The following is a 12801-nucleotide window of genomic DNA, read 5'->3' as shown; positions in this document are numbered from 1 at the left end:
AGAGAACAACAAAACATGTTTGGTTTGCAGCACTTTCTGGAAGTGAGATCTCCCTTGCTGGGTGCTTTGGAGCAAGCTGCTGAGCACACACGGTGGTGCTGCTGGGCAGGGGATGCTCTTTCACAAGCTACAACTGTTCCCATTCAGCCTGTGGTATCCGCTTTGTTGGGAAGAGGAGAGCTCACAGAGTCACTAGGGTTTCTCCTGGTAGTGTTTTAATGCCAGGGAGTATTTACCTTCTACTCAAGCAGCCTGAGCAGACATGAAGGTATCTTTCTCCAATATTTTATATGAAAAATGGCCTTTGGTATGCTTATATACAGTAAGACTCAGAGATGTTTTACTTACTGTGCCTGCAGTCTCACCTAGGACTGTCCACACTGTGTCATACCCAGAGTTCACAGATCAAAAATCCTGCTGGCATCAGTGGTCAGTGTCTTAGGGTTCAGACCTTGGAAAAGCGTATGAAAAATTTCTAATCGTATGCCCTCAGGGAAGTCTCACCTAATTCTGAATTATTAGAGAGTATTTTAAAATATGAACAAAAAAAAAAGGCTTCACATTCCTTTCCAAAAGCATTGATGATTATAACAACTCCTGTTATTGCAGTCCAGATAAAGGATTATGACATGAAAAAGTTTATCTTCCAATTTAGACAAAAAATGCCTCCTACCCTTTGCAATTGACACTGAAGGTAAATACATCTTGTGGCTGATATCAACAATGTATTCACCAGAACTGCAAATATAAGCTGTATAATATGACTGGAAGCAGGTCTTGGCCAGCAGTACAATACAGTTAATTTAGCTGATCATGAGTCAAAGGGAAATATTGATATTTGAAATGGTAAATGTTATTCTGCAGAAGTGGAAAGAGCACTATTGAGAAGGAGGCTTGGGTGAGAGCCAGTAGACATTTCAGACTATGTGAAGTGATGCCGCTTTTAGCAGCTCAGTCTTCTCTGCTGACATGATAGCGGATCAAGAAAGCTACATTTCTGTGTGGACCAACCAGCAAGTTGCTCCAGACATGAGAAAAAAGTGATAATTAAGCCATGTTCTAAAGCTGACTCTTGTGTTGTTAAGTATAATAAGCACATTTCCCACACATTAGCTGAATTTTCTTCTTGCAACATCTCACAAAGGCAAGCTAATGCTGTGATTAAAGGACCAACCTCTACGAAGTTAATGCGTCTGAAACATATATTTATTCTATTATTCTTCCAGGTCTATGATGATGGGAAATACGTGTACCTGGTGATGGAGCTGATGCGGGGAGGAGAGCTCCTGGACCGCATTCTTAGGCAGAAGTGTTTCTCAGAGCGGGAAGCCAGCGCTGTGCTGTGCACCATCACCAAGACTGTGGACTACCTGCACTCTCAGGGTGTAAGAATTGCTTTTTTGGCTATACACATCATCCTTCCTAAAATACAACTTTCAGAAAAAAGCAAATAGCTGTTATTTTGCTACTCTGAAATGTAAAAAAGTTGAGGTTATCAGAAAAATTAATCTTTCTCCATGTTTATAATTACATTTGGTTTGTGAAATAGGGTGGTATGCTTTTTAGCCATTTTACAACTGAACTGCAGTGTGTTGAAATGGTATTTTCATTCCCAAACTACACTGCTTTACAAGTTCATGTACCTTTTTGAGATTTATTTGTTTACTTTTTCTCACAGCCATTATGGCAGTACCTGATCTTTTAACAGAATTTCAAATAGGGTAGCTGAATCAGCCAATAGGTAGAAAGTCACATGCCCAGCTCTCCAAATGAAGTGGCAGTTTGAGCAGCTGATGGGAAAGAATTCTGACATGCTGTTAAAGAGCTGGCTTTTGAAATCTAAGCTCTCTATCTATGGCAGTTTGAAACTCTCTCCTTTTCCAATTTTCAGGGACAGGTAGGTTGGATGATTAGTCAAATATATGCTGCTTTTTCCGTTTCTTGGACTTGATGACCTTAAAGCTCTTTTCCAACCTAGATGATTCTATGGCTAAAAGAAGTGCATTTTGTGCTTGGGCTTTTATGTTTTCATTGTAGTTTTTCAGTCTTGATGTAACAAATAGAGGCTGCTTTCCCACCAGTGATATTCAGCATGTCTGATAAAACATGCAGCTACTTGAAGTTGTGCGCCCATAGGAAGAACTTTTGTAAATACATTTTGAAATGAGGAAAAAAAGAATCCCTCCCATCACATGTGAGCCTCTCATGCACAGTCACAAGGAGACTCTTGCACACTATCCTCCTATGAAGGGATTTCTTCTTTGCCTTTCAGCTGAATATTTAAGGCCCTTGGGTCCCAGGGGACTTTTGCTCCAAGGTGTTTGTACAGCAACATCCTATGACCATCCTCTGGAAGAGCAGCAGTCTCCATCTTAATACACCAGCAGAGGCTGTCAAACATGTTCCTTCTGATTTTAACAGGCTTTAACCTTTTCTTTTTCCCTGTGTTTTTCTCCAAAACTTAAATATTTCCGGCATGAGCTCTTGGCCTACCTCAACCAGCAGACCAGAAGTGGCAGCCAAGCCTGGATGCTCCCTGACCTCCTCTCCTCACTTGTTCCTCATTGCTTTCTTGTTAAGGTGGTGCACCGAGATCTCAAGCCAAGTAACATACTCTACATGGATGAGTCAGGAAACCCAGACTCCATCAGGATTTGTGACTTCGGGTTTGCCAAGCAACTGAGAGCAGAGAACGGGCTGCTCATGACTCCCTGCTACACAGCCAACTTTGTTGCCCCTGAGGTAGGATTGCATTTCAAAGCCGTGAGTAATGAGTGTGTCCTAGGAAGCAGTCTTTCCTCCCCTTCTCCCTTTTCCTCACTGCCTTTACAAGAGGAGCAAGGCAGAAACCAGACACTTGCACAGTCTCTATTACCATAACTTTCCTATCCCTGCTCTTGTCAGGGCAGTTGTTTTGTTCCTGACAGGAGCTGGTGTCTGTCTATGTCTCTGTGACTGACGCACAAAATGTTCTGGCTCATTACGGTGATAAATACCCTTCTTTCTCCAGCTGCTTCTGCTCAGAGTGCTTCCCCTTGGTGCACTGCATCAGCATGGGACAAGGCTTAAGCAGAAAATCATAATGTCAGAAATAAGACTCAGAAGCAAAATCCTTACCACGCTGGAGTCAGTGGCAGCTTTATTGTTGGGTTTATTGAGCTAAAGAATCATCTCTCCTCTTGGGCTTTCTTAGTACTAGTCCCCCCTGTTATGGGGAACGTAGGAAAGGGCTGCTTTCCTGATTTTACAGACTGGGAAAAGGGGGAAGACCAAACAGTTTGCCACAAGCACGGGCTGAGGTGGCTCTGCATCGCTGGTGAGTGCTATTCCCTTCATGCAGTGCCACAGGACTGGGTTTGGGTCCCACAGCTGTTTGTATGGTTTGGGCTCTGTTGTGTTTGACCTTTGGGATATTCATAGCTGCTTCCTTCTGATGAAGGAGAATAAGATGAATTTCCTGGGTAACTCTCCATTTCTTGGAGTGATGCTTATCATCAGTTTTGGTATCTGCAATACACAACTTCAAAAGTGTGTCTTCCTCTGCTTGCTATGTTTGTTATGAGAAAAACGCAAAACCATTGTCTTTCAATACTTCATCTGTCCTCTACTGTCAAATACCACTGTCTCTCAGTTGGTATCATTCAGCTGTCTTTTCCTTCCCATAACTCTCCTCCATCCAATGTTCATCTGGTACACAACTGAGAAGAGAAAAATAGGATGATCTTCCATAAAAGGTCCTTTTGTGTTACCAAAAGTTATAGGACTCGCAGCCTTCCAGTATCAGAAGGAGAATTTATTAAATTGAGATGGTTGCCAGGGCAGTATAAATTCAAAGCAGATTTTTTCAGAAGAAAAAATCTTCCATTGCCAAGACAGATTGGTTTGTGTTTTATTGCTGTTTGGTTGGGTTCTCATTCTAGAAATTGGAATGAGTGCCTAAAAATTTATCCAAATACATTAGAAAAGTTTGATGGCACCACAGCAGTTCAATTCCTAAACCAAAAAAAAAGAAAAAAAAAAGAAAAAAAAAATCATATTTGCAAGATTTAAAGCACTTGGGTCTTCTCCAAGATACAATGCCCTTAAAATAGGTTAAGCTATTTTTAGTGATAGGCTATTCTGTACAGTGTCTGTAGCCACAAACATTGCCAGCCCAACGCAGTTTCAGGTCAGATTTCTGATTTGAACTGAAAGCAAAAATCACACTCACAGATATTTGTGATGAATAAGACAGGTCCTGTGAATGCAGAAAACGTTGGAGATTAATTGAAACATCATCAGAATTGGAAGAGAGCTTACATAAAGCCTGAAGTGCTTTCACATTTTACCTATGATATAGTGCTGCCCTCCAGCCTGGGCTTGACTTTCAGGATCTGTGTCTGAGCCCTGCTAAAATGTCTGCCATACACCCGTGAAACCGGACAAGGCGTCAGCAAACCAGCTGAGCCCATGACCAAGAGGACAGTGGCAGAGGGAGGAGGACCTGTTTGCCCTCTTGGATCTCCCTTTATTTTGCAAACATTGCATTGGTGTGTTAGAGAAGACGAGCAAAGATGAAGGCTGCCCGGGAGAAAGGCTCACGCTGCCACCTAGTGCGAGCCCTGCCTGGTGCAGGGAAGAAGCAGCGGGCCTGGGACAAAGGGGTAACTAATGCAGGCTGCTCTTTCCCCACTGATGCAGCAGGGTCCTTCGGGATAAAGTAAAAACATTTCATCCTGCAGTTTTCTTCCAAAATCCCTGAAAAACGACTGGTTTAGCATTTGAAATTAAGAGATTTTTCATACCCATACACATCTCTGCTTGCCTCACAACTAAGATAAGCCTGGCTTTGTAACATTCTCAGTCCAAAAAATCAAAGCTTTACAGAAATAAAATAGAGCTGGATAAACATCTGAGCTGCTATCAGAACTGGATGAACGCAGGGGAAATTTCTTGCTTATCACCACAAGACACCTGCCATGTGCAGCGCTTAGAACCAGCTCATGCTTGTACTTCACATCCCACCAAAGTCTTGAGGTGCCTAAAGCCTTTCACTGGTGGTAAATTCTTCAGCATCCATTAGAGCAGGAATCACTGCATCTTTTGCAGAGCTCTTTCCCTGATGACTGATGATTTATTTCTAAGACACATGCCTGTTTGATAATATCTGCCACCCCTAGGTCAGACAGTAATCTTTTTGGGAAAGGTTCCCTACACTTGCTCCTGCCTGCTCAGTGTTCTCACTTTAACCACAGTTACACAGAGCATTTTCAAATAGCACTGACACTGACTGACAGCTCTCACTGGATCCTGTTTATTTCCATTGGGTGGAGTTGCTGTTGATAAAAAGTAATTGCCAGCAAAGCTTTCCCTAGACACTAGCACACAGTGAGTGTCCCTGTTATGGAGCAGCGTTCTTGCTAACTGAATGACAGCACACAGCGACACCTGCCCATTATTCTAGGATTGTGGAACCACTTGCTTAGTAGCCTGCTCCACTAAATATCATCACTGCCCCATTTTTCTGTCATTTGCCTTGGACTTGATTGTCCTTGATTACCAGGGACAGATAATGAATGGCAATGAAAATGTAACTGTTCAAAGAAGCCATGAGAATGGCCACACCAAAAGATAAGCGCTGGGTATTCAGTCTCACAAGCAAAGCAAGAAGCAACTGAATTTGTCAAATAGCAAATATGTTTTTTCCCCTAAAAAATAACATTAATAGAGGGGGAATTAATGAAAGAACTAAAGAAAAGGAAACAAACAGAACAGCCAGTGATCATATATATGATGTGCAGGGGAGAGATGCAGAAGCAGGACTTTACCAGCTTTATTAATGCACAGGATAAAATGCAGATTCTTCTGCATGGTTCTTCCAGGTAGCAAATGTTCGCTCAGCAGCATACCTGGCAGGTGGTTGTTTTGCCACGCATCATTTGCAAAATCTGTTGAGGCATCACTTTCTGAAACTGTTTTATCCTGGAAGCACTTGGTCTTTTCTGTGATAGCTTTCAAATAGCTGAAAGCTCTCCTGGGTAATAAGGCTGCAGGTCAGAGAAAAGCATGCTGAATTTATACACTCCTCTTCCCTGTGCTTTGCAAAAATTAATGTGTCTACTGATGCACCAGAGGGAAACAGAACTCTCCTTATCTGTCAGAACTGAATGAACAGAGGGGTAGTTTGCTTTTAAGAGCAAGTGAAAGATCTGGAGGTGATCCTTGAGTTTTTCTGAGCCAAACAGAAACAAAGTTTTTCTCCTAATCTCAGGAATGTTGGTGACTTCACTTTCGCTTGGACACGCTCTGACTCAAATAGGCGTTTCTTCTAACATTCACCAGCATAAATGAAATCTAGAATTTACCCTTACTGCTATAACTCGCCATCCTCCACCAGTACTGAGCCTACTGCTCAGATCTCTGCCAATTACCATGGGTCTTGTTTTCCCTGTAGGAAAAAAGGATCAAGTTCTAGCCTGTTATCCATTAAATCCAGTCAAAATGTGGCCACTTTTCTTAATACAGCAGTAAAATAAGATTAAGCTTTTAGCTTTCCTCGCAGTTGTCATGCATCTTTATGAGTCTGACATTAGATACGGTTAGTGTGCATCCATTTGTTGTACCAAATCCAGACTAAGCTTAGACATACTTATCACTGTCACTCAGCCCTGTGCTTGTGGCATCTCCAGTGTTCTTAGTAACCTTTATATTTGAAGGATACATTTCAAAGTATTAATAAGCTTTTGTTAAGAAACACTGTAAAACACTGAAATGTTGCTCTGCTTTGCTGTGTGTTAGATGGTCAAAGAGGCTCCCAGAGCTTCCAACAGACTGTACTCATCTCTCTTTACTGTGGAGGTGATAGATGTGCTGGGCTTGAACACTAAAGAGCATATTCCAGCTGGGCCTTCACCTTGCTCCACACCGCTACTGAACATTTTGATCCTGAGGCAGCCACCCATTCAAGCCAGATATGTGGTTAAGCCCTGGAAATGTCAGCAGATACAATCACTAATCAGTGCTGTTTGAAGATCAGAAGCTGAAAATTCAGGAATACAGATTAAACTTTTTTCACCTCTCTCCTTCCTTCACACAGGTCCTTAAACGCCAGGGTTACGATGCAGCCTGTGACATATGGAGCCTGGGGATCCTACTGTATACCATGTTGGCAGGGTGAGTGGAGAAGTTTTCCTAGCGCTGTAGTCTCCTGTGGGCTCAGCAGCTCAGCACTGATTAAACCAGAAAGGAGTAACAGACAGAGACAGCCAACTGTCTGGCCTCCTTTGGGAAATGTGCTCAGTTATATGAGGCAAGAAAATAGATGCCATGACCTAGAATTAGAATAAGTTTCTCCAGAATGCATAAATATCTTTGACACTTTACAAATTGTTTGGGTTTTTAACAGCCTGGACCATAAGTGTGCAGGAGACCTAAATTCCTAAAAGGCTCATTCACACTTGAACAATTAAACAGTGTGAAACTTTATGCTAGGGGAGGAGCATAGGGGTATGAAAAGCCATATCATGTTCACCTCATTCATAAGAAGATGTCTATTAATTTCTACTGATATGTGTGTTCTTCTACTGTTTTTATTATTGATATATCTACCTGAGCACCTTTAAAGGTTAAAAAAAATCCCAACAAACACAAACTCAAACATCTTTTTCAGATGCTATTTGAAAAGTAAGCTGCAGAAAATACAGAATGTAAATGAACAGGCAAAAAGAGCAACAGGCAATAGGAATGTTTGCAGGGTACTTAGCAAAAAAACCCTACCAACAATGCCAATGTGTTCATTAAAGTTAAATATTGACATAGGAAAACCCAGAGAAAAAGGCATACTGAAATAAGCAGTGAAGGATATATGTAAGATGTGCTGGGGTGAATGGGAAACACAGTGTGCAAACCCAATCTGGAGTTATCAGGACCCTGAATTTCATTCTTCAGGATATGGTACAGGCGTATTTATTGTACCTAAATGCAATTTGAAACTTTTCAGTGACTTCTCACAGCTCTTTAATTCGCTTCCTGATCATTCAGCTGCAGCAAAAAGCTTGGATTCACTCCTAGATTTATACAGAAAACAAGGAGCTGGACCCTACCTTTCTGTAACTCGTGTCTCTTGCCTCAGACTCTAATAGAAAAAGTGCCAGGAGTTTCTATCACATCTGTTTTGTTCCTAAGTACAAATGTGTTCACCATTAGTTGAAACACATTGTCACCTCCAGGGACAGCCTCACAGTCTGCTGGGATTTCCAAAAAACTGTTTCATTTGGCTAATGCTATGGATCTGCAATGATACACAACCACACTCAGTAAAATGAAATCAATACATTACCCACAGTCATGTTTGCTTAGCTGAATATATTCAAAATGTTTCTTTTTTTAAATGTGAAAAAGAATCCAAAACAAAACAAATATACCTGAACTGGAAATTTAAATTGCACTACTTAGTGGATATTAAATTTGATGACAGGTGCCATTAACTTGTATCTCAGCTTTTTTCAGCACTTAGAAAATACAAATAATGCAAACAGTTGAGAAGTGCTGACTTTTTAGATACCACCACTTGTTCTTCCTCACTGGAGGAAAGTTAGTGGTAAATGACTATTATTTGCATCCAGGATTTTGTTCTGCCATTATCACTATGGCAGAGGGAGGGTTCAGTATGAGCACAGAGGGTTCAGACAGCCAGGACTAGAGCACAAGCCTGGGATCCTGTTAATGCAGGTAATGATAGTCCTCAGAGTTCAGCTGATTGTTAACTCTTAGCACATCCCTCCTGATAGGTATAGACTGGAATTGTATTTTATTATATTTTAGTATTTTATTTTTTTTATCCTTTCTTGCCTTTATCAAGGTACTTCCGTTGGCAATAAAGTGGAGTTAAAGCAATTAGAAAGTAAAAAACCTGTCTATTTTTAAAAAAGAATAGTTAATTCCTAAAAAATTAGAAGAAAAATTTAAAACCAATTAAGGAATCAGTCTTCATCTGCAGAACAACTTAGTATGAGTAACCACTGGACTGTGTAGAGTGAAAGCAGAGATGTCTGGTCCACTCTGGAGCCAAATTACTATTGTAATTGGTGGCAAGTTAGCACTAGATTCTAAAAATCATATACTTACAAATTACACTGTATTTTTTTCTGTCCTTTTTTTTTTTTTTAATAGGTTCACTCCTTTTGCAAATGGACCAGATGACACCCCAGAGGAGATTCTGGCCAGGATTGGCAGTGGCAAATATGCACTTACAGGAGGAAACTGGGATTCAGTATCTGACACTGCAAAGGTCAGTGAACTCTTCCTCAGATTACTTTCTTGTTCTCTGAAATGGGCTCGTAGTCTGGAGTTGTAGCAAACTTCAGAGACAGATAGTCAGAAGGGTTATTTTTTTCAGTGCCTCCTGGAATAAAAGCTTGCTTCTTTATGTTTCTACTACTCCACGTGAAATAGTGTGTCAGGAATTCTGGTAGTTTATTTCATTAAACTAAAGCAGAATATAGCACCATCAACTGTGAATGCTCTTGAGATTTACATGGCACAAAACTGGTTTTTGGTGCAGCTGAACTTTTAAAAGAAGCATAAACCTACCAATGCCACAGATGTATGGTCTATATTTGAATCACCTTTTTGCCCCTCAAAGCTAGCAAGAAATAAGCAGTTTACAAACTAGCATTTTTAACTCCTGTACAGTTCACAGTGTAGGCTGCCCATCTATCAGAAAGCATAGGAACCCCAGGAGATTATATTAATCTGATGCTGAAACTTCTGAGCACAAAGCTGTGCACTAGTTTGTAAGACAGGTAGATGGGCAGGAAAGCTGGTAAGCTTTCAGTTGCCTGGCATTAATCAGAAACTTTGACAGGATTCAAAGATTCCTGCAAGAGATTTCAGTTCTAGCAACTGGTAGTATCCAATGGAAGAACATTGACATATCCCACAGCAAAACTGCAAGCAGGAAGACCTCAGTAAAACCTGAACTGCTGTCAATTACTTTTTTCCTTTTACTGTTTTCTCCCTTTTAAACCCAGGACATTGTGTCTAAGATGCTTCACGTAGACCCTCATCAGCGCCTCACAGCAGTCCAAGTCCTAAGACATCCATGGATAGTGAACAGGGAGTATCTGTCTCAAAATCAACTCAGCAGACAGGATGTTCACCTGGTGAAGGTACATCCTACACCCATGCCTCTTCCTGCAGAATGAGATGTCATCTGTGTAAATATTCTGGAAAGTGATAGAGAAATTGGGAACATTATTTGCCTCAGAGGCCACATTTAATGTGGCATTGTATTAATAGTAATGATTTGTGACCTGTCACCTGCTCACTGTTTTTAACTAACTGCATTGCAATGACATGCTGGCATTCTCTGCACGTGCTGCTACCCACCACTTTGAATGAGAGACAGTCCAGCTGTCTGCCAGCCTAAATGTTACCATTTCATGGAAATAGTCCATGCATGTCCATTCTTTCTAGGGACTTGTATAGGGGAAGAGAGAGCAAAACCACCAAAGAATGGAATATCAACACAGCATTTTCTTTCTCTCTTTTACAGGGTGCAATGGCAGCCACTTACTTTGCTTTAAACCGAGCACCTCAGGCACCAAGGCTGGAGCCCGTATTGTCCTCCAATCTGGCTCAGCGGCGGGGCATGAAAAGACTTACCTCTACCAGGTTGTAGCAGTACTCCCAAAAGGCCTCTTTGAAAACCCACAGTTTATTATTTGAGAAATTCATTTTTACTTGGCTAGCAGAACCTTTTGGACAACCTGCACATGAAATCGCCAGAACTAGTAGAAGCCCAGTGTAAGGCAAAAGTTCTCCTTTGCTCCATCATTTCTTTTACATTCCAGCCAGGGTCCCAAGTTCAACAACTTCACAAAGATGTGCCAATTTTGCCAGTAGCTCTGTTCCTTACTGAGATAAAGCCAAATAAAGTAGGTGTGTTCCATCCTTCCTGCCTTAGGAAACACTGGTTTTGAGTCCTTAAAATGTTCCATGAGAGCACTGTTTTCATTTTGTTTCTCAAGAAAAGCACTTTTTGTTATGAAGAATGCAGTCAGGTTTGAATGTTTCCAGCTGTTCCAGCATGTGTCATGATGAAGTGACTTGGCTGGTCACCAGTTGACATTACTGATCTCCACTCACCCCAGAAAGAGTGAAGGCTGCAGAGACACATTAATTATACCTTACTTGAAGCAAGTTCTACACAACATGAAGGAGAGAGAGCTGTCAGTGGTGGAAATACCTTCTGATTTTAAGAAGTCCTTTGCACTTTGCCCCTGCCCTCTCTGGAATGAAGACAGCACAGCTCAAGGAGCATGTGCCACCAGCCCCGACTTACACAGAGGTCTCCAAGAGCAGAAAACCTCTGAGAAACTCGGTCCTCTGAGGAAATTATTGAGTCTTGTGAGACTGTGGGAAAGCATTGATGTAAAACATTGTGAGTAGGGGCCTGTGGATCAGAGGAGATAAAGGTGTCTGTTCTCAGCCAGCAAGTGGGAGGTCTGGGAGGACTGGGCGAAGGGGCTGGGGAACTGAGCAGAGGTGTGGGTGACTGAGGACAGCAGGCAAAAAGCTCCGTGGCAGCGTGGCGATGAGTACTGCCAAAGGGAATTTCATGCTTGGGGGGCAAACTGTGACTCTAAAAGCAAGGGGCAGTCCCTCTCCAGCAGCTGGTACAGAAGAGGGTTGGTGGGTGGCTGGGCTGACGAGGGCTGGCTGGGTCATGCAGCTGTCCTTCTATGCCATCACCAAATCAGATCTGGCAGGCCAGAGTGCCACCTTGGAGCATATGAGGCCATTTCCAGTCACTACTCTCTGCCCTCCCCTGGCTGCTTACCTGAATCCATGTCCATCACCCAACATTTCGTGTCCTTACCTGGCTGTTCTCTAGCAGAGCTAAACTCCCTGTGATTTGTGTACAGAGGGTACCCACTTCTGAAGAGTCCAGCTACCCTATTACAAGCTTTAATAATAATAAATCATGAGAAGAAACTGGAGGATGCTCTGCTTTTATATTTATATAAATATGTAGATGTGTATTTATATATATATAAAACAAAATTCTGTACCCTAATACCTGGATTTTCCAGGTTCAGGGAAAGAAAACTTTGTTGAAATGCTCTCAGCAAAATGGACCTTTTTTCTCATTCCTGGATTTCAAAGAAAGTGAGCAAGGGTTGTGGTGTCAGATGTGAACTATTTTTTTATTCTTTTTCTTATCCATCTTGGCTTACAGTGGTCAGAAGCTGACCAGGATTCTTTGTACTGCTTTTGTTAATTTTTATTTTCCAAGTAAATTTTGTCACCTCAGATGCTCTGTGGGAAAAGTGAATGTGCTACATTGGCTTCTTTTGCTGTTGTGATGGGAAAAAAGAAAAATGTGAACATGGAGCTTCATATGCTAGAGATGGGAATTTTTTCTTGTTGAATATGTATGTGCATCTCAGTGTTGAACTGGAATTACCAGATCATTGCCTCAGAATGTCCAAAGGAACAAAGAGCTGCATTTGCTGTAGCAGTATGCTTCCTGAAACCAGCTCTGTTCCAGTGTTGCCTGAAATTTGTTTGTTTGCATTAGTCTATTTTTAAATTTAAACATAATAATTTAAAATGATATTTAATGTTCAGGTTTATGTGCTGTGCACAAAGGACTGCTGCAAAGCAGCTCTCCTTGAAGCCCTTCTCTTTTCTAGAATAAATGCTGTGAAACTTCACGCAGTGGCTGAATTGGCTTGGACTGATGCGTGCAAACACATGCAGATGCGTGTCTGTGGTTATAGAGACAGCAGCCCTTATTCTCTCCTCTGGCTAAGCTGT

General features: G+C 41.6%; 1 protein-coding gene across 1 annotated transcript in view; it reads left to right on the top strand.

The window, feature by feature from the left end:
- The window catches only part of RPS6KA2 (ribosomal protein S6 kinase A2), a 156898-nt gene extending 144361 nt beyond the window's left edge, over positions 1-12537 (top strand). Inside the window, exons 16-21 of the mRNA XM_005150126.4 lie at positions 1227-1385; positions 2581-2742; positions 7076-7152; positions 9151-9268; positions 10011-10148; positions 10535-12537. Coding sequence (XP_005150183.1) covers positions 1227-1385; positions 2581-2742; positions 7076-7152; positions 9151-9268; positions 10011-10148; positions 10535-10660 — 780 coding nt within the window. The 3' untranslated portion in view covers positions 10661-12537. The remainder of the gene's footprint in view (positions 1-1226; positions 1386-2580; positions 2743-7075; positions 7153-9150; positions 9269-10010; positions 10149-10534) is intronic.
- Positions 12538-12801: the final 264 nt, after the last annotated feature.

The sequence above is a fragment of the Melopsittacus undulatus genome, chromosome 3, assembly GCF_012275295.1.
Source record: "Melopsittacus undulatus isolate bMelUnd1 chromosome 3, bMelUnd1.mat.Z, whole genome shotgun sequence".
Taxonomy (NCBI): domain Eukaryota; kingdom Metazoa; phylum Chordata; class Aves; order Psittaciformes; family Psittaculidae; genus Melopsittacus; species Melopsittacus undulatus.
Note: the sequence above shows the minus strand (reverse complement) of the source record. Positions and strands in the feature narration are given on the sequence as shown.